This window comes from Meles meles, chromosome 2, assembly GCF_922984935.1.
Source record: "Meles meles chromosome 2, mMelMel3.1 paternal haplotype, whole genome shotgun sequence".
Lineage (NCBI taxonomy): Eukaryota > Metazoa > Chordata > Mammalia > Carnivora > Mustelidae > Meles > Meles meles.
Window position 1 is genome coordinate 101,899,040 of NC_060067.1, and position 19,280 is coordinate 101,918,319.

Genomic DNA, 19,280 nt, shown 5'->3' on the forward strand with positions numbered 1-19,280 from the left:
CCATAAGGAAATAATTTCAGTGCACTATAGAACAAAAGCCTTTCGCTAACCTCCCTATTGCTAGGCCCTGTTTCCATATCCTTGGGAGAAAAGAAAAAAAAAAAAAAGACCTTCAGAATGGAAGATGAATACCTACACCAAAAAATACATTGGAGCCTCAGCAGCTGGTCATCTGTCTGGAACTTTTCTCCCCTCTTTCTCTGTTTTTCTCCCACTTTTTCTTTTCTCCACTTTGGGAAACTTGGAAGTTTTTTCTGTGTCTGAGCAGAATTGTGTCATCAATTTCCCCACCATCCAGGAGAGGCTGTAAAGAAAGTATCCTAAGAGTAAGGGCTTCAAAATGTTGGGATGATTCACTGTGCAGGCTGCAGTCTTTTAAAACTAGATAGAGTTTCTTCAGTCTGGGGTAATTTGCTTAAAAAAAAGAGGGCCACAGAGTGATTTCTTTGGCCTCCATCCCAATTCCCTAATTCGTTGTTCTATAAAATGAATTCATTCATTCAGTAAATATTTGTTACATTTTATGATCTAGGAAACAGTGTACTCCTAGTGTGAAATGGAAGCACTCTCCTCCCATTTGTGTAGTCTGTTTTGCTAATTTGATGCCGTGAGTTGAATACTGCCATTAAAATTGATTTGTCATCCCATAACCTCTTACTAATACACTATATGGATTTACTCGGTACTGAAAGGAAGCAGCTCTGTTCTCCAACCTAGCCGAGTTTACAATCTAAATGCAGTGGGAAAAAAAAATATCAGCAAGAAATAGCCAGATAACAAGGCCAAATTGAATCCAAGTAGTACAGACTGTACGTACAATGATGAGGAAGTCTGGCTTTATCCAAGAATGCTTCTAGAAAGAGGTGAGTCCTCACAGAATAATCACCGAAATCTGCAATTGTCTTATTTCTCAAATCAAACTGACTTAAGAAGATCATCTTAATTAAAAATATTTATAAGTGAAGAGCCTCACGCTGCTGATGCATTCAAGCATTGTATCAAGAAATCCAGCCCTCGTACTAAAAATGGAGCAGCAAATCTCAAGTAGTCTTTTGGCAGGATGCCCTGGGGGCTCAAGAGGGTTTACCGTTTGGTAAATCAGCTGCTACTTCCGATAGCTCCCCAGTGTCACAAGAGTATCAGGTCTCGGCGCTGAGGCAGAATTAACCAGCAGAGCAAATGAAATCGCTAAGAATTTTTGAAGACATAGTTCAAGTCAGATGGTGTGCAGTGTAAAGTGTTACAGTTGTATTTACTCAGCACGTTAACTATCTTAACCGGATCATGTGTCAGGACTCTCCAGTGCCCCTCACCCAAAGTGCTACACGAGTGCAATTCTCGAAGTTAATTGACTGAGGTGCTATCTAGACTCTCCTGGAAAAGTTTCCAGTTTTAAGAGGAAGGAATCAGGAATCCATTCTGGAAGAATTCCTCAGTGTAGACGTGCAAATTAAAGAGCCTGAAAGAAATGAGATGGGCCTAAAAGAAACCAGGCCTTCCACAGACAGTGTCGTTCAGAAATGTCAAATACATGAATGACAGCGTGAGCCCTGCTGGTCTCCCTGCCTTGAGCTGATTTCTTCATCTGGCCTTGTAATGCTTAGGAGTTCTGTGAGGGGTGTTAAATATGAGAGGTTCAAAAGTTTTTAAGAATTATTTAATCCAGGAGAGGAATTGTAAATCCCTATTTCACATCATATTTCATATTCAAATCAAAAGTTTTCAAGCTAGGACGATGAAGATACGTTTGACTCTAAGTGACAGAATCGCAACTCAAAATGGCTTAAGCAGTAGAGAAATTTGTTGTTTTATGTAACAAAATATTGAAAGGAGAGTCTCTTGGCTTTGCTTCTGTGCCCTTTCCACAAGCTGGCTTGGTCTTCTGATCACAAGCAAGCTGGTCACAGTCCCTACAAACCTTCCCTCCAGTGAGGCATCCGCAGAGAACCAAGAGACAACATCTCCTCCTGTGTCTCTTCCTTAGCAGCAAGCAAAGCTTCCCCATCGCTTCCCCTCAGACTTCCCCCAGCACCTCATTGGCCAGAATCAGAGCACATGTCTGCTTCTGAAGCATTCACTAGCAAGTGCAATGGAATTGTCATTACCTTAAAGCAGTTATTTGGTGTGAGCATTTCTATAAGAGGATATCCACAGACAAATGTTTTACTGACAGCTTAATTCAAACAAGCCATGGTATATGCATTTTAAAAACACAATAAACTGAAAGTAGAGGAGCGAGAAAGGAATAGGTATATCAAAAAAAATCTGTGGAGATTTTTCCAAATAGACCTACTCCAGGGGATGCGAACTTTCCTTTTAACCCCCAGCCCCTCCATAGCACCCACTCGCTTGCATGTGAACACATATACACCATCACCATTTAAAAAATCATAAATAGGAGCACCTGGGTGGCTCAACGGGATGAGCGTCTGACTCGGTTTCAGCATTGTGAGATTGAGCCCCACGCTGGGCTCTGTGCTCAGCTTGGAACCTGTTTGAGATTCTTTCCCTCTTCCCCTCCCTCTGTGTATTCTCCCTGTCTCTCTTTAAAATAAGTAAACAAATAAAATCTTTAAAACATCATAAATCACACTGCCAGATACAACTGAAAGAAATCTAACTTGAATGGGTTGCCAAACTCTTTTCGTTAAAAACAGACCTCTAATTGTATATTAATGACAATAGCAACTATTTATGGGACATATTATTTGGTGACATACCATTTCATATTTTACAATAACATTTAATCTTCAGAAAAATTCTTGTAGAATATGTATTATTATTCTTATTAACAGCCAGTGAAACTCAGGCATAGAAAGGTTAAGAAAGTTACCTAAGACCACAGAGTCAGTAAGTATCAAATTGGAATTCAATTTATTTTTTTTTAAAGATTTTTATTTATTTATTTGACAGACAGAGATCACAAGTAGGCAGAGAGGCAGGCAGAGAGAGAGGGAGCAGGGTAGAAGCAGGCTCCCCGCCGAGCAGAGAGCCCGATACGGGACTCGATCCCAGGACCCTGGGATCATGACCTGAGCCGAAGGCAGCGGCTTAACCCACTGAGCCACCCAGGCGCCCCTGGAATTCAATTTAAATCTGTTTCATTTCAAAGCCTGGCCACCTTACTGAATAGAATTGCTGATCTTTCGATATTAAACATAGAGTAATGGTGAGTAGAAGTTCAATGAGCTTTTATCATATTTCTTTTCAGTACTCTCCCCACATGATATGTACCTGTAGGTGACAGTGCTGATTACTTCCCCAACCCCTAAGTTTAGAAAGAAGAACGTGAATAGTGACTTGAAATTTGCTCACACGGGAATTTCACACAGAGACACACAGCATAATACTTGGATCTCCACGCACAGCTACTAGCAGAAGTTTGCATTTTAGCCAGGAAAAAGATTTGCTAACCTTATAAACTTTAAGGGTGTGATAAAAGAAGGTAACGTTTTCTTTTCGGCCACTCATATAAATATCTCCATTACTCCTGAACTTAGCATGCTAAATCCTGACACACTCTTTAATTTTGGAGACGACAGCAGAAGAAAATGCAACTTGAAATGCAGAACATCTCTTTATTTTAATTATTTCATATCCCTCGGATGACCTCCAGTCGCATGTTATTCTTTATAAGCCTTTAAGATCATTATCATCACATATATTGTTAGAGCTGGGGCTAGAGTATTTAAATAGGCACGTGGAGAGCAAGGAATGAAAATAATATATACCTACCTTCTCAGGCATTTAGAAGGCGGCATACAAGTTTTAAACTCTCTTTCAGAAAGGAAACAAAACATGTACCGGATTGTACTTTTTTGACTTGCTTGATCCAACAAATATTTCCTGACACAACGGACATTTGTGTGATCCATATGGGGGGAGGGAGCCAAGCCAGAGGTCCTGGCCCCCAATGTTCCTATTCTAGTGAGCTCAATCGAGAATAAATCTCACCTGTGTCTCCTGGTGTGGGAGGCTCTAAAGCAAAATACATCTCGGTAAAGGGCCAGGGCGGCCGAGGAAAATATTTGAGGAAAAAAAAGACATTTTATTCTTCTATTTTAAAAATGTAGTAACTTAAAATAATGAGTGACAAATAAATGTTTCCCACGAATGCCGAAGAAACCCAAGTACAGCACCCCGGCATATGCAAGTCCTAGGTGCAACTTGGCTGCTGTACTCTTACTTACTGCCCTTCTTTCAGAGGTAATTTGGTAAAATATGCAAATATGAGTTCTTTTACCACATCACGGACTGAGACCCCAGAAGAGCCTGTGTAGTCAGAATCTTAATAGAATGGTACCTCACAAGGAGGCTTTTACACACAGGACGTTAAGGAAAGTGTATGAATATAGGCATTTTATATGATTTGAACTTTATGTCTTTTATTTTAGGGTGAAAAAGGAGCTATGGGAGAACCCGGACCCAGAGGACCCTATGGTCTGCCTGTGAGTTCTGTCTCTGGTCTCCACCATCAGCATGTGTAGATGACGTGACACCAGCACGGTTAACCCTTCCCTGGTGGGACTGACTAATCCCGTTAGAGGAGCAAAGACCCATCCACTGATCCTCCACAACATCATGTCCTTCGTGGGTCATAGTCACATCTATTTTCCCACTCACATACACACACATACACACACACACACTGCGTGAGCTTGAGAGGATCAGAGATTGTCCACAAGATAAACAGAACTAACCTGCAAGCAGGATCCCCACTGTCAGAAAACACCTCCCTGTGTGGGCATGGAAGTTTTATTCCGGATGACTTTCTTCAGACTTTATCTGTTCTCACAGGTTACTTACTGGGTGGCTCAGTGGGTTAAGGCCTCTGCCTTCGGCTCGGGTCATGATCCCAAGGTCCTGGGATCGAGCCCTCCATCGGGCTCTCTGCTCTGCGGGGAGCCTGTTTCCTCCTCTCTCTCTGCCTGCCTCTCTGCCTAGTTGTGACTTCTCTCTGTTAAATAAATAAAATATTTTAAAAAAATTAAAATAAAATAAATAAATAAAACTAATCTTGCTAATAGAAGTGATTTCTCACATTGATGTTTGCAATGACTTTGAGGTTTCTGACTTTTCTAACGTGCTGCAATGACAAGACAGCTTTAGAACGTAGAATGTTGGTAGTGGTCTGTCTCCGGAAAGTCTCAGTTATACAGTCTTCAAATTGAGAGTGCAGGCGTACTTCAGAACATTATCTTTGGGGTAATTATAAGTCATTCGATAGGGTAGGGTAAGACTATAATAGAAACATAGTGTATTAAGGTTTTTTTTTTTAGGATTTTATTTATTTAATTGACAGAGAGAGAGATCACAAGTAGGCAGAGAGGCAGGCAGAGAGAGAGGAGGAAGCAGGCTCCCTGCGGAGCGGAGAGCCTGATGAGGGGCTAGATCCCAGGACCCTGAGATCATGACCTGAGCCGAAGGCAGCGGCTTAATCCACTGAGCCACCCAGGCGCCCCCTGTATTAAGGTTTTTTAACCCCTATGTACCTACCACATGCTTTATACCTGACAGTTTTTGTGAACCAAAGTAATAAACTTAAGCGAGGATTAGTGCTGGCTGAGAGAGGCTGATTTTGAAATAGATTTCAAAATCTGATTGTCGAAATTAAAGCAACTTCCCAGTAACTTTGGATGGATCCCTTGTGTGACACAATAAGACCATGGCCCCAATAATCTGCACCCTGGGGGTGAAATTATCAATCCTTGCACAATCGTCTGACTCCTTTGCATCTGGGGATCATTTATTGACAAAGCTTACTTCAAAACTGTTTTTACATTGTGACACACTCTCGTGTGCTATGGTGAGTGCTGTGAAGTGTGTAAACCTGGCGATTCACAGACCTGTACCCCTGGGGCTAATAATACATTATATGTTAATTTAAAAAAAATTGTGACACACTCTCGATATTTATAGACAAGATACACATCTAGCCAAATTAAACTATATTTAACAAGAGTTTTTAATTTCTTTACTCATTTATGAGCCAAGTATTAATTGATCAAGTTGAAGCAGCATTGATTTGCATATTTTATTAGCACCGCTATGTTTTTAAAATACTACTAATGGTATTTATGCTTTCAACTTACTCCTGGATTGTCAGTTGGATGCCCAGCATTAAACTTTAGCAAAATAGCAGGCTGTGTAACCTAATCTATAATAAAAAAAAATTTTCGTGATCCTTAACTCCATCATTAACAGTCATTTCACTTGATTCAGTGAAAGAAATTTATATTACTAATCAATAGAGACTCTTTTTCCCATTTCTGAAGTAGTTGTTCTAATACTAGTTATTGCATGTCCCAGCAGCCTTAAATAAAACAATAACAGTTACCTGTTCATGAAACTTAGGAACACTAATGTAGCTACTATGGTTCTTTGGCAGGGGAAAGATGGAGAGCCTGGTCTTGATGTAAGTAATACATGTACAATGAACATCGTCCTATTACAATAGATGCGGATGGTCTCCATCATCAGTAACAGCAAGAATACTTTTTTCTTCCTGGGCACATAGTTAAGCATACAGCGTATATTGCTGTGTGTGTCGATTGCAGTAGAAAATACACCACTAGTGTCTGCATGAGATAAACAGAAAAGCAAAACACATAATCAGTATAAAATCAATAACCAACAGTTGATAATGGCACTTCAAAATACTTTCCCAAATTAGGGACACCTTGTACACCAGCAGTTGAACCACTTATTTAAAAATATGCATAAAATTGAAGTATCTTTCGTGTGCCACCCTTCAGGAATGGTAGAGTATGTTCATTCTCAAAGCTGCTGTGCAACATTTTTTCTTTTTAGCATAAAGAGTCTATATATTTTATAATAACGTAATTCTATAAAAAATAGAGAATGTCAAAAACAAAGGCCTCTTGAAATGATCACTGTATTATGTGAATACAATGGCAGCCTTATTATGTGAAGAAGGATAAAAGCAAAAGTAATAATAGTTAACTTTTTATTGAGCACCTGTTATGGGCAAGCATAAAATGCTGTGAGGTAAGTGATTTGCCCAAGCCCACATAAGTCAGTGTCCTTGCTCGGATTCAAACTAGGATCCTGATACACTTTCCCCTACATAAATCGTAGGAGAAAAAGCAAGAAATGTGTTTCATATAGATAACTGAGATGTTAGACAACTATTACTGCTAAGTGCTACTTTAACTAAGTTTTGGGAATCGTGGTCGTGCCATTTTCCTTCATATTGCGTTCAGGAGCACGGAATCTTACATTTGTTTCTTTCAATGTGATTTTACCACAGTTACATCAATCGATCTTTTTGGTTTGCTTTTTATCATCTAGGGCTTCCCTGGTCCACGAGGCGAGAAGGGTGATGTAGGAGAAAAGGGAGAAAAGGTGACCTCTCCATTCTAGCATATGCCTCTTTGATTTTTCTCATGCTGTGTGCTTTGCTGTTCAACCTATGTGATTCTTTCATATATCTAATTTTTCTCCATCCTGTGTTCCAAAAACACACTGACACCTGGTCTAAAAAAACCAGGTCTTCACAGGTTCCAGTGCAAGAAATAAGGGCACAGTCTAGCATAGAAGAATATTGCCAGGCTTACCTGACACCAATTAGTTGAAAGATGTAATGTCCAGAGTTTCTCGAAAGTGAAATAAAAAGGCATTTATTACATTAAAGTAAAGTTAAATAGCGCAAATCTGCAAGGGTCTTCTGGCAGAGCTCATCTAACCCTGTAAAGCCAGCCTCTCATTTTTCAGGCACGGCACTGCCAGCAGAGACATAGAAGGTGTGTCCTGTGTCCCAACTATTTGACTGGAAAACGGAGGGCAAGCAGTGTGACTGATAAACTCCAGTGAGTTTATCAGGGTCTAGGACTTGCCACTTTCAATGCTAGAGATATTTTTAAATGAAGATATCCGTGTATTTTATGAGGCTGGTGTTCAGGTTCTGTCTCGGGACCACTGGCCGCAGGTATATGGAAGCCAATGCCAGGCAAATTGGTTTTTTTGTCTGAAAACAAAATTTGGATTACAGATTTTTAAAATCATTTCTTCCTTTCCTCTCCCCTTTGCTTGGGTCCTTGAAGACTCATTGTTTACATGGGACACAGCAGAAGACGTAAAAGTGGCTAAAACTGGACTTTCCCACTTCAAATTGACACCAGTTCTGTTTCTCAGGTTCATTTATGCCCTCCTGCTGTACTTAACAACACAGTTTTCAAAACCTATAAATTCCTTTTAACCGTGAAGGCGATTGCTGTTGAAAATCAAGGCCGAATTAGAATTGTCAAAGAAAGAAGGGTATTAACCCTGCTGTGTGTTCCTTAGACTTTAGACATTACCTGGCTTCCCATTGGTAAGAGAGCTTCTGTCACCAGTTACGTAAAAACACTATCATCATCATTATCAACATCATCATGTTTATTGAACACTTACTACATGTTTCCCCAAAAGCTTTACATAAGCTAAGTCTTTTCAACCTTGTAGACCCTCCCCACCCCCCACCGCCCCGAGATTGGTGCTGTTACTGTCCCCATTTCACAAGGAATGTGAAACATAAAAAAGCCTTTTTATTCCAAATTATAAATTCTAACTGTAAAATATACATGTTTTGGTTTGAGACAAATTGTACATGTAAGCTTTTAGCCCAAGGTGGGGGTGCTTTAAAGATTATAGACATTTATTTTATATTTTTTTAATGGGTTGTAGGAGTCGAAAATCTTATTCACTCAGAAGTATGTCACCATTATGGGGATGCTCATTTTAATGTTCTTTCAAACAAAGACGAAATTACCAGTATTATAACTGATGGAAACACAAAGCTATAAATTTAATCCTCAGAATAATGTGAATCACTCATACAAAAATATCTCCATATTTCAGATTCCATGATTAGAAGTTTTATATTTAGGAAAATTAGATCCAAATGTGAAGACTTTATGTATATCATTCTTTAACATGGAAGATAAAAATCAACAAGAGCCCTCATGTGCCCATACGCACTAGGGCAGATATTTTTGTGTTGCATAGGGAATCACTGACTGTTACAAAATGAGGTTGCTTCATAATAACGCTGATTCATTATTCTTCATATAATAGTGTCTGTTTTCCATAAAGCTTGAGGTCTACTAACATATTACTTTGAAAACTGATTCCTATAAACTGAGTCAACATTCATATGACAACACTTTCCTGCGGAGTGACTAATTTCAGTTGATTTACCAAATAATGAATTGAATTCTAAATTATCAATACCCAACACACCTGTCTCACCTATGTGACGAAGAGTCCCCTGTCTCCGGGGAGAGAAGAGCTCACCCAAACAAGTTTAAATGAATTTTTTGTCGTGACATTGAAGTTATGTGCTGAGACCGTTGATGGATCTTGCATGAGTGAGCAATTTAGTCCTGACCGCCCCTTCTCGCTTACTTCCTGTCACACCTGCTCTCATGTCACCCTGGATTCTCAGGTCTTCGTCTTTGATCATGATTAATAAACCACACAGAATTTCTCTTTCCCCAGTATTCAAGAAACCCAAGTGTTTTTGATTCTGAGCCTTCTGATGCAATCTTTTTGGCACACAGGAGATAAATGAGGAGCTTTCACTCACACAGTCAGAATGAATGCGTTAATTTGGATGCATATCTCATATATATCTTATGTATATGTCTGAATATTCATGTTGTTTCGCTTCTGAAATTATTCACTTTTATTGTAACTGCCTTCCTGAGTGTGGAATGAATACACTAATTTAAATATGTATTGCACAGTATTTTGTATTCTGTATAGCACCAACTTCTTGTCTATAAATATACAGAGATATTTATGTTAATAAGAAACAGCTGAGGTGCATTCCTTCCTTCTCCTCCTTTTGCCTCCTTTCCTTAATTCCTCCATTCCCATGATCCATGCAGATTTCCACAACCTTTACCTTGATTCCTAAATACTAATTTCCATGGCTACATTCCCACTATGTAATTATCCTGCCTATCTCATTTTTAGTATTAGCTCAACTGAGTCCAAACTGCTTTTCCTCTCTTGAACAGAACTTTTTTTTTTGCTTTTGTTACATTGTGATTAACCTGGAAACCCATTTACCATTGTGAACACCTGGCATGAAATCTGTAAGGGAGAATTAAAGAACATCCCTGGATTTATAAATAAGTCCATTTCTCCAACTGGCATTTCTGAGAAGTATTAGCACTTTTAAAATTTGTTTACCTGACTTAATAAAGAAAATATGTGCTTTTAGTTTCCTAAAAAAAAGTTTAAAAAAAAAACAACAACACAGAAGCATATTTCAATACACTGAATATTTTTTTAATGAGAGCTACCAAAAATGTTATAAAATTGGATACATTTCCAAAAGATAGAAGCTGTTAATATTCTGTCCTTTTCGTCTGGCTCAGCATAGCTTTCATCTGTTACAGGGTTAGAAAAAAGTAAGCTGACAAGGTATTGAAAACTGGGTAAAGTATTCACTATTCCTCTGGATTTGACCGACCACTGGCTGCCTCCCATACAGTTGGTATCCGTCATCCTCACCAGATCTACGGCCGAAACAGCCCATTCGCCAAGACTGTGGCGGCTGGGTCTAAGTCAGCCCTTGACGTGTCGGCCTTTTAAGTCTTTTTTCGTCCTGTTGAGCATCTTAAGTAAAATCCCACCTATCACTGTCCAGAATCCACTGTCACTCTGAAAATCTAAGTTATCTTTTATAATATCATGCCTTACCTAAACCGGAAAACAGTGGTAAATGCCCTTCCAGACGTTGATTGGCTAAACCATCTTTTGAATCTCCATTATCCCCCCCCGCCCCCTCCCTGTCCCAAATAAAACCTGTCTTTTATTGAAACTCTTATATCCACAGGGGGAAAAGGGAAAGAAAGGCAAAAAGGGGCCTAAAGGGGAGAAAGGAGAACAGGGTGCTCCTGGATTAGATGCACCTTGCCCGTTGGTATGTCTGACTCCTGGAACTCTGTCTCCAGATAGCGTGTGTGGAGGAACACACTGGGAGAAGAGCAGGCTGGAGGGACGTGTAACAGCAGGGCTCTGGCTGCGGGGTGTCGCACAGGGACTTGGAGGGACCACAAGCATCTATCCCGGGCTCTCCCGGGATAATCCACGCCCCGTCTCTGGCCGCCAGCTCTGCTTGGCTTCTTAACACTCCGATACCGACCTGCAGCTGGACGTGACTGCAGCGTCTGACGGGGAGTCGGTGCTCTCCCACACCATGCCAAAGACAAAGTCCGTGTCCCAGGGAAGCCCGCCTCCGGGGCTAGGTCAGGCTCTTAGCTCAACCAGCTTCAGCCCATGTTACTTTGTCCTTCAGAGTTGCTCCTCTCCCAGCGCTTCCATATCGTAGTTATTTCTTGAGCAGAATTTGTGCCTAAGTGATTTCTTGCGTTAGTAACATTGTGAGTTAATCTTTACAAACAGGGATTCCGTGGCGTTAAGGGGGAAAAAGGGGAGCCAGGCCAGCCTGGCCTGGATGGGCTGGATGCCCCTTGCCAATTGGTACAGTATTTCTCTTTCCTACCACCCTGCATGCATTTCCTTTGTTTATTACATGTTCATCTCTATCAGTGTAAAGTGGTACTTGCGGAACAAGCTTTACATGATAAACACGCTACATGCATGTGCATGAACCGCTCGCTCGGCACCTCTGCGGAGTGAGGAGAGCAGGCACGCCTCTCCGTCCGAGACTGCCCATTAACCTCCTGACGTTGTCCTCACAGCTCACCCGACTGCCATGTCTGCGTTCTGGGGAATATTCACCTGTTCGATAAATACTGACGGAGGACATTCAAACAACATAAAAATCTTCCGTGGAAAGGGACTGCTAGGCCATAACTTTGGGTTCTATCCCTAAATTTGGCTCTCTCTCTCTCTCTCTTTTTTTTTTTCCTTTTTCTCTGAGAGAAATAAGGGCATTTTTGCCTCTTCCGCTGCATTTCTGTCAGGCCGTAAATAAGGCCAGACCGACAGAGTTAAGCTTCTGTGGTCAAGACTTACCAGTTCAAGGGAATGCTGTTAAGAGACCACAGAGAAGGAAATCAAACTTCTCAGAGCTTCTAAAGATGGTGGTAATAATCTGCAGCCCAACCCTCTTCTTTGTCACATAACCTTTTCAATGTAATGGTCTCTCCTTTTGAAACTCACTTTCCTAAAGTAGACAGAACTCCCTATCCCCATTGGCATGAACTCAAAGTCCTCCTTATACTAAAATCTAAAATTCTACTGGGTGATCCTCTCCTTGTACCAATCTGGCATTACCAAGTTTTTCCCAGATACCTTATAAAGCTATTTCAAAGTGGGGTGTTTTCTTTTTTACATTTAGAAAGAAAGTATATTCATATTTTCTGAGGTATAAAAGAAAATTTGGGGGGTTGTTTTATATTTATTGATTGTTATACTTGGTCTGCATGTTCTTTTATTATTCTTCAGTGTTAAGCATGATTTTTTAAAGACATTATATTTCTTAAGCCTTTTAAGAGATTATGGTTATAGGAAAAATGTATTTGGTAAATAATTACAATTTAAAAATCTCCATTCAGGTGCCTAGTCTTTTATTTTATTTGTTTGCTGTTAGTAATAAATACCTTACAATCCTTTTGTCAGGGGAAAACACAAGCATGCCTCAATACATCGACTCTTCCTGCCTTCTTTCTATCATTTGTATCTGAAGAGTGCTTGCACTTTAAATGAAAGTAAACGGTGCAATGTTCAGGAATCCCTTGTTGATTCAGAATTGGTTAACCAACTTCTAAAGACTTTTTCATTAAAAAATTGATGAATGCTATGGATAACATCTTACTATAAAGATATAGATGGGCTGCCTGTCTTTTAATTCAATTAATAGAATGTGTTCTACTATACTGGCTTTAGTATGGAAAAATAAAGGATACTGGCATGTGAAGAGCTACAAACTTCAGATAGAAATGGTTCATCATGGATTATTCTTTATTATCATGCATTCAACCATAGACCACAGTGACCAGGAAGAGAAGTTGGTTTTGTTTATTTAATCAAGATAATTATGAAATGTGTTTTAGTAAAATTAAGAGGAATAGTCCAGATTGCTTAGCTAGAGGTAGAGCTGAGCAGGTCCCTATGCTTTGTAAATTACTTTTTCAAAATTAGGCATAATTTTCTCTATTTGCACTTTCAAAATGTGTTCTCACTCTAAAAAGCATTTGAATTTTCTTCCTTTTACCTAATGTTGGGTATTCTATAACTAGGAAAAAATGCCTATGACCACAGGCACCTAGTGGGTAGAAATCTGTATTTTAAGCTTCTGAGCATGTGAATTGTGAGGTATGTTCACTTCTGTGGAGTCTGAGGAATTCGTACTGTTCTCTTTAAAACAGGGGCCAGATGGATTACCCATGCCTGGTTGTTGGCAAAAGGTAGGCTTTACAGAATTATTTCTAAAAGAAGCACTCCCCCTATCTCTTCCCCTGGCCTGGTTTTTCCTTTTAGAATAGATCTTTTGAAATTGACATTCCTGAATGTTGTTCGGGCATTAGAAAGCAAAAGATCCTGTCTCCAGAATATATTTTGATTAATACGTTTACTACTGATTTCCTCCTAAACCGATGAGTGAAAACAGTTCTTAACAAGCACTGTAACTTGGAAAGCTTCCCTATCTAATCCTTTCTGTGGAATGGAAAGGGGCACTGCATCTTGACAATGGTTTGCTTATATAAACTCCTTGTCCTCCTACCATTTAAAACTATTCTTAATTGTGGTTCTTTTTCTATTTCACTCAATTACGTAAGCAGACATGCAAATACATGGTAGAACCCTGCCAATATTAATCACAAGGCTGAGAAAGCAGAAAGTGTAAGCATGATTTTTTTTTCCCTTCGGTGATCATTTATTTAGGAGACTATATTTATATTTAAGTTGGTGTTTCGATGATATCCATTGATTCTAGCCTCTTCATATGGCTACCCATGGTCACTGTGTATATATTGAGTATGGAAGGGAACTTCTTAGCAAGCCTTACCTGTACAAAGGCTGTATGAGGAACCCTTTCATACAGGGGATAGCATTTTACTTAATTTCACAATAACCCTGGAGGGTGTTGTTATCTTCAATGATACTGATGAAGAAATTGAAGCTCAGAGAGGTTAAGTAACTTCCAGGGACAAGAGCCAATACGCAACAAAACCAGAAGTGGGCGGTGGAAAGCAATGGTAGCACTTGAAGCAGGGAAGAGGTCCATTGGCACCATCCTAGTCCAAGAATACCAACCCTTTATACAATTGGTGTGGACTTAATTATATAAAGAACTGTGCATATATGCTACTAATGGGTAAAGGAATTCCACGGATGGAAACATGAGCTAGGGGGAAGCATCATGCTACTTTGATTGTTTTGAAGTTTTTTCTCTAACACCCTTTGGCTTATTGAGTAACTTTTGATAGGCATGCCTTATTAGCATGACTACACAGAACTCTAGGATTGCAGAGAGATGAAGGGAAACTTGACTCCGTGGTGTGTCTTATCTCCTCAGCTCCACTGGTGAGGAGATCCTGTGTAACTCCTCTCCCACTTAGCTGAGTCCCCCCACTCAGCAAAGAAACCTTCTCTGTCAGGAGCCACATTTATTTAGCAGCTCCCCATACTCACTCTCAGCCTGTCAGAGAATTAGCTCAATCACAGCTGGGGGCAAGGGGTTCTCAGGAAGGTGGGCCCATCATCATATTCTTCTTCACCTGAAGAAAGTATCCTTTCACCATCAGAACCCCTGTTCTTAGCATCTTGAATACCATCCTGAGCTGGAATTACCATTTACTCTTTAACCGTTGACCTGTAATCTAATACTGTAATGATTTTTTAATACAGTCCTAGGTACACTTTACATAGAGGAAAATGTTGAAAGGCTTACTTTATCCAGCCTTCTGACAGAACTCAGAACTTGGGTTTACTTAATTATTGGCTGCTTCTAAATCATTTCCTTTTTGTGAGGGCATAGTAATCATGGCACCAAGAAAGGACTCATCTTTTTGGTTCATGAAATGGCCAAACCTAGTAGTAATATGAATAGCATAAGAAAATCAGAAATTGCCCTTTTAAGGACTCATTTTCCCACAGAATAGACACTATGTTCTACATAGGATTAAGGATTTCTTAAATCCAACAACTTCTTTTTTTGAGAGAGAGACAGTGAGAGCATGTGGGGAAGCAGGGGAAGGGACAGAGGGAGTGGGAGAGAAAGAATCTCAGGCAGGCTCCATGCCCAGATCAGAGCCTGACATGGGGCTCCATCTAAGAACCCTGAGATTATGACCCTGAGATCATGACCTTAGCTGAAATTAAGAGTCAGACACTTAACTGACTCAGCCACCCAGGCTCCCCTCTAATATCTTCTTATGTAAAGAACTCAATAAGATAACTTCAGTCCTGCTTACCACACTCCCCAACACACACAAATGCAAATTGTGATCAGCTTGGCCCACCACCTCCTTACTCCAAAAAAAAAAAAAAAAAAAAAGGAAAGAAGAAGAAGAAAGAAACAATTAGAAATTAGAAAAATAAAATGTTCTAAAATCTCTTATATAATCAAATTAGCTATCTCAAATTATTTTTAAGTGATTTTTAAAATATTTTTAAGGAAGGCTAGCAGATTACTTTTAGTTAGTCATATTCTACATGAATTACCCTTTTAAACACTGTTGTACTAGCCTCTAGAGCACAGTGATAAATGTTTGAAAATTTAGAATGCGGTAGCAACGTAAATTACTGTGATTAATGAACAAGTCTCCTTTGCCATACTACTCTCGATACTAATTTTTTCATGCAAAATAATGTTTGTTTAAATGACTTTTCTTTCTAGATATAGCTCTGTTTTCTAAACTTCGAAGAATAATGATTTACTAGTTCACAGTATAATTTGTACGTGAATAAATGGCAGAATTTATGTTTAAAAAGTACTTTCAGGGGCGCCTAGGTAGCTCAGTCAGTTAAGTGTCTGCCTTTTTCTCAAGTGATGGTCCCAGGGTTCTGGGATCGAGCCCCGTGTCCATCTCCCTGCTCAGTGGGGAGTCTGCTTCTCCTCTGTCCCTCATCCCATTCTTGTGCTCGCTCTCTCTCTCAAATAAATAAATAAAATATTTTTTAAAAAAAAAGTACTTTGGGACGCCTGGGTGGCTCAGTGGGTTAAAGCCTCTGCCTTCTGCTCAGGTCATGATCTCGGGGTCCTGGGATCGAGTCCCTCTTTGGGCTCTCTGCTCAGCAGGGAGCCTGCTTCCCCCTCTCTCTCTGCCTGCCTCTCTGCCTACTTGTGATCTCTCTCTGTCAAATAAATAAATAAAATCTTTTTAAAAAAATTTAAAAAAAAAGAAAGTACTTTCAGACTATTAAAGTTATCCATCCTCATCCAAAGATTAAGAACTATATAATAGGAAAATACCTATACCTACAGGCTTCATATTTTTTTATTCATCAGATTACTTTATTCATATTTTATTCATTTATTTATTTATATTTTTTAATGTTTCACTGAACTTTATTTTGTAAGGTAGGGCTGACAGGTTTGCAGCAAAAAAATGAGATTTTTTTTTTAGTTAAGTTTTAAAATCCTAAGGAAGAAAAAAAAGGGAATCTTTAAAATTCCATAGATTTTTTTACAAAACATTGGTACTCAAAAAAATATATCTGTTTGAATTTCAAGCTAAGTGAGAGTTTGCGGAAAAGAATACTTCCATAAGCACATTCTCTGGCATTGACATGACATGCAGAAAACATTGGGCAAACTCCGTCTCCACAGATCACAAAGTACCTAGTCTCTTAATCCCACCTCATATAGCATCTGTTTTTCTTGGAGCGAGAAAAACAAATATTTTTAATTAATGAACTGGGCTTTCTACTTTTCTCATTGGGTGTGTTTTGTTTTGTTTTGTTTGTTGAGTAAAAGTCAAAGTCCCCAAGATCTGCTCTGTAAGTGTGTATCTGAAAGACCGTTGCTCCCCAGTTCTCTCAGACTTTAGTTCTAGGAAAACCTTAATAATTATGGCACTTCAGAATGAGCAAGCAGAGATTTATGGTACCTTAGATCACCTTAGATCTCCAATAGGGTTTGAAGACCTGAGAAGGGGCAAGTTTACCTGGCACACTGGCTGCAGCAGAGCAGGGCTGCCAAAGCCAAGAGGACATAAGAGCGGGAGGATAGTAGTACTATAGTCAGGTTGGGTGAAGTAAACAGTGCCACCAAGGGCAGAATCCTCAGCCTCTTTCCCAGTGGCTTTTAATGTTTGGAGAAGATCATATAAGTATGGGACATGTATTTTAATTATGGCACATATGTGATAAAAATCCTAATTTTCTGCTTTCCCAGAATCATTACTAAGACAAACACCACTAATTTCTTAGTGGAAAAAAAAAATGTGGGTTGAACCCAGGAAATTTTAATAACACCCTGGAGTTTTAGGAAAGTAGTATTTGGGACACACATCATTTGGCTCATTAATTTAAAAAAAACTGTATTCAGGGTTCTACCAATTTTCTTAAAATAAATGTTAATTTGAGATTTTTATTCTAGACCACTAATTCTACGTATGTCTTTTCTGTTGTTTGTTTTTCTGCAGTGATGAATCTAACCTTCCGAGCATGAAGTTGTATATATAATGGTCCACTTTTTATATTTATAGCTGAAAATCAAATTGCAAATTTTACAAGTCTGAGATATGTTTACATAGAGCTGCTTCTTCCTGTTTGCAGTAGTACACATGTCCATCCTTTCTCCACTTACATCTGAAACCGGGCAATATGTGAAACCAGTGAGAAGCCTGCAAAAAAAATATAAATCAGTATCTCTTTATCTTATGTGAAGATATGTATTTAAACGGACACATCAGTGATACAGAATGATAGTTTTGCTCTTTTCTGATTTCGGGCTTGCATGGACAAAAAGCACCATGAAATAGTTTACATGAAATTGTGACCAAATATGGACTCAAAACTATGAAAATGTACTATACTAACTAACTGATTTTAGAGCCTACCATCGCATCCCTATTCACCTTCACTATTAGCATTGCTTCGTGCCCACACCGCCCACTGAAACTAACAAAAAAGCATGACCGTGTGCCAAGCCTGCTTATCGTTCAGATGCTAGCATGCCACTTGATGAGTCCTTTGATCACATCTGAGCTTTTATTTCTTTTGTCATCTCAAGGGGGTTACACCATGGCTTATTGCCAAAAAGAGATAAGGTGGCGGAGAGCACACACACAAATGGTCTTGTATTTTGAGGGCGTTGCAGTCCGGACTGCAGACCTCCAGCTTCCAGGATCGCGGGCTCACATGGCCACCTTGGTTGAACTATCAAGGGGTTGAGCTGCTTGCCGCCGCTCTTTTTCCTTGGGCTGCCCTTGACAGTGAAGACAAGGGAAGAGGACCAGTTCGGCATCCTGCGCTGTCTCTCCTGTGACCAAGTAGGAAAGAGGTTTACACACACGGGCACCCGGAACAACAGACTTTTTAAAAAAATAAACTGAATTCCAACAAGTGTTAATATGGGTGCTTTTGGAAACTGACAGAGGCATAGAGCACGTCTTTTGGGTGGGAGATTCTTGGAATGTCAGCCCCTGTTCCTGCAGACAAAGGTTGCGTGCATCCCACCAAAGAGAAGGGGTACCACTCCCGAGAATAGGTTGGCTGAAATAACCTCTTCTGTAATTGTAGGGGAGCGCGCCCTACAAGCTCTATCGAAGCTGATGCTCTCCTTCCTTCCGAGATCCAACCCATTTCAAACATTTTCTACAAAGTTCTAGAAACAAAGATATTTTTCATTCTTTTTTTATGCTTTTCTTTTCTAGTCCCAGGAATATTAAGAAAAGATTTGTTTCAGTTTTTGTCACATTTGTTTTGTACAATTTTTTAAAAGAAGGTCTTCAAATCCTAATAACTTGGTAGCAGTAGTCAAGCTGACTTTTTACTAACTTCTCTCTTGTTCTGAATAACTGAAGAGAATATAAAAGAAACTGCTTTCAGTTCAGTCATTGTAAAGTACCAAAGTCAAGCAATTTCTTGAGTTCTTTTTGACTTTTTTTTCATATGATGACTGTAATTTACATAGCAACTATCAGTTAAGTCAAGATTTGGTCACATTTGATAGTATTAACTCATTTCTATTTCTTATCATTCTATTTAGATCTACGTTTTGTCCATATTTAGATTTCTTTATCTTTTTTTTTACATTTCTAAATGTTTGTCTTATGCACAGACCAAATCTGTGTGTCAGAAAGCTGTGAAATATAGTTGCCATAGAGTATTTTTTCATCTACTTGCTCAAA

At 39.3% G+C, this 19,280-nt stretch overlaps 1 protein-coding gene across 3 annotated transcripts in view; it reads left to right on the top strand.

The window, feature by feature from the left end:
• Positions 1-17,658, top strand: part of COL25A1 (collagen type XXV alpha 1 chain) — a 467,999-nt gene extending 450,341 nt beyond the window's left edge. For 2 of the 3 annotated variants that reach the window (XM_045995538.1, XM_045995552.1), the window contains 6 exons: positions 4,395-4,448; positions 6,389-6,415; positions 7,312-7,365; positions 11,416-11,493; positions 13,347-13,385; positions 17,571-17,658. In XM_045995538.1, coding sequence (XP_045851494.1) covers positions 4,395-4,448; positions 6,389-6,415; positions 7,312-7,365; positions 11,416-11,493; positions 13,347-13,385; positions 17,571-17,573 — 255 coding nt within the window. In that variant the 3' untranslated portion in view covers positions 17,574-17,658. The remainder of the gene's footprint in view (positions 1-4,394; positions 4,449-6,388; positions 6,416-7,311; positions 7,366-11,415; positions 11,494-13,346; positions 13,386-17,570) is intronic. The other variant, XM_045995543.1, reaches the window with a different exon arrangement.
• The last annotated feature ends 1,622 nt before the right edge of the window (positions 17,659-19,280 follow it).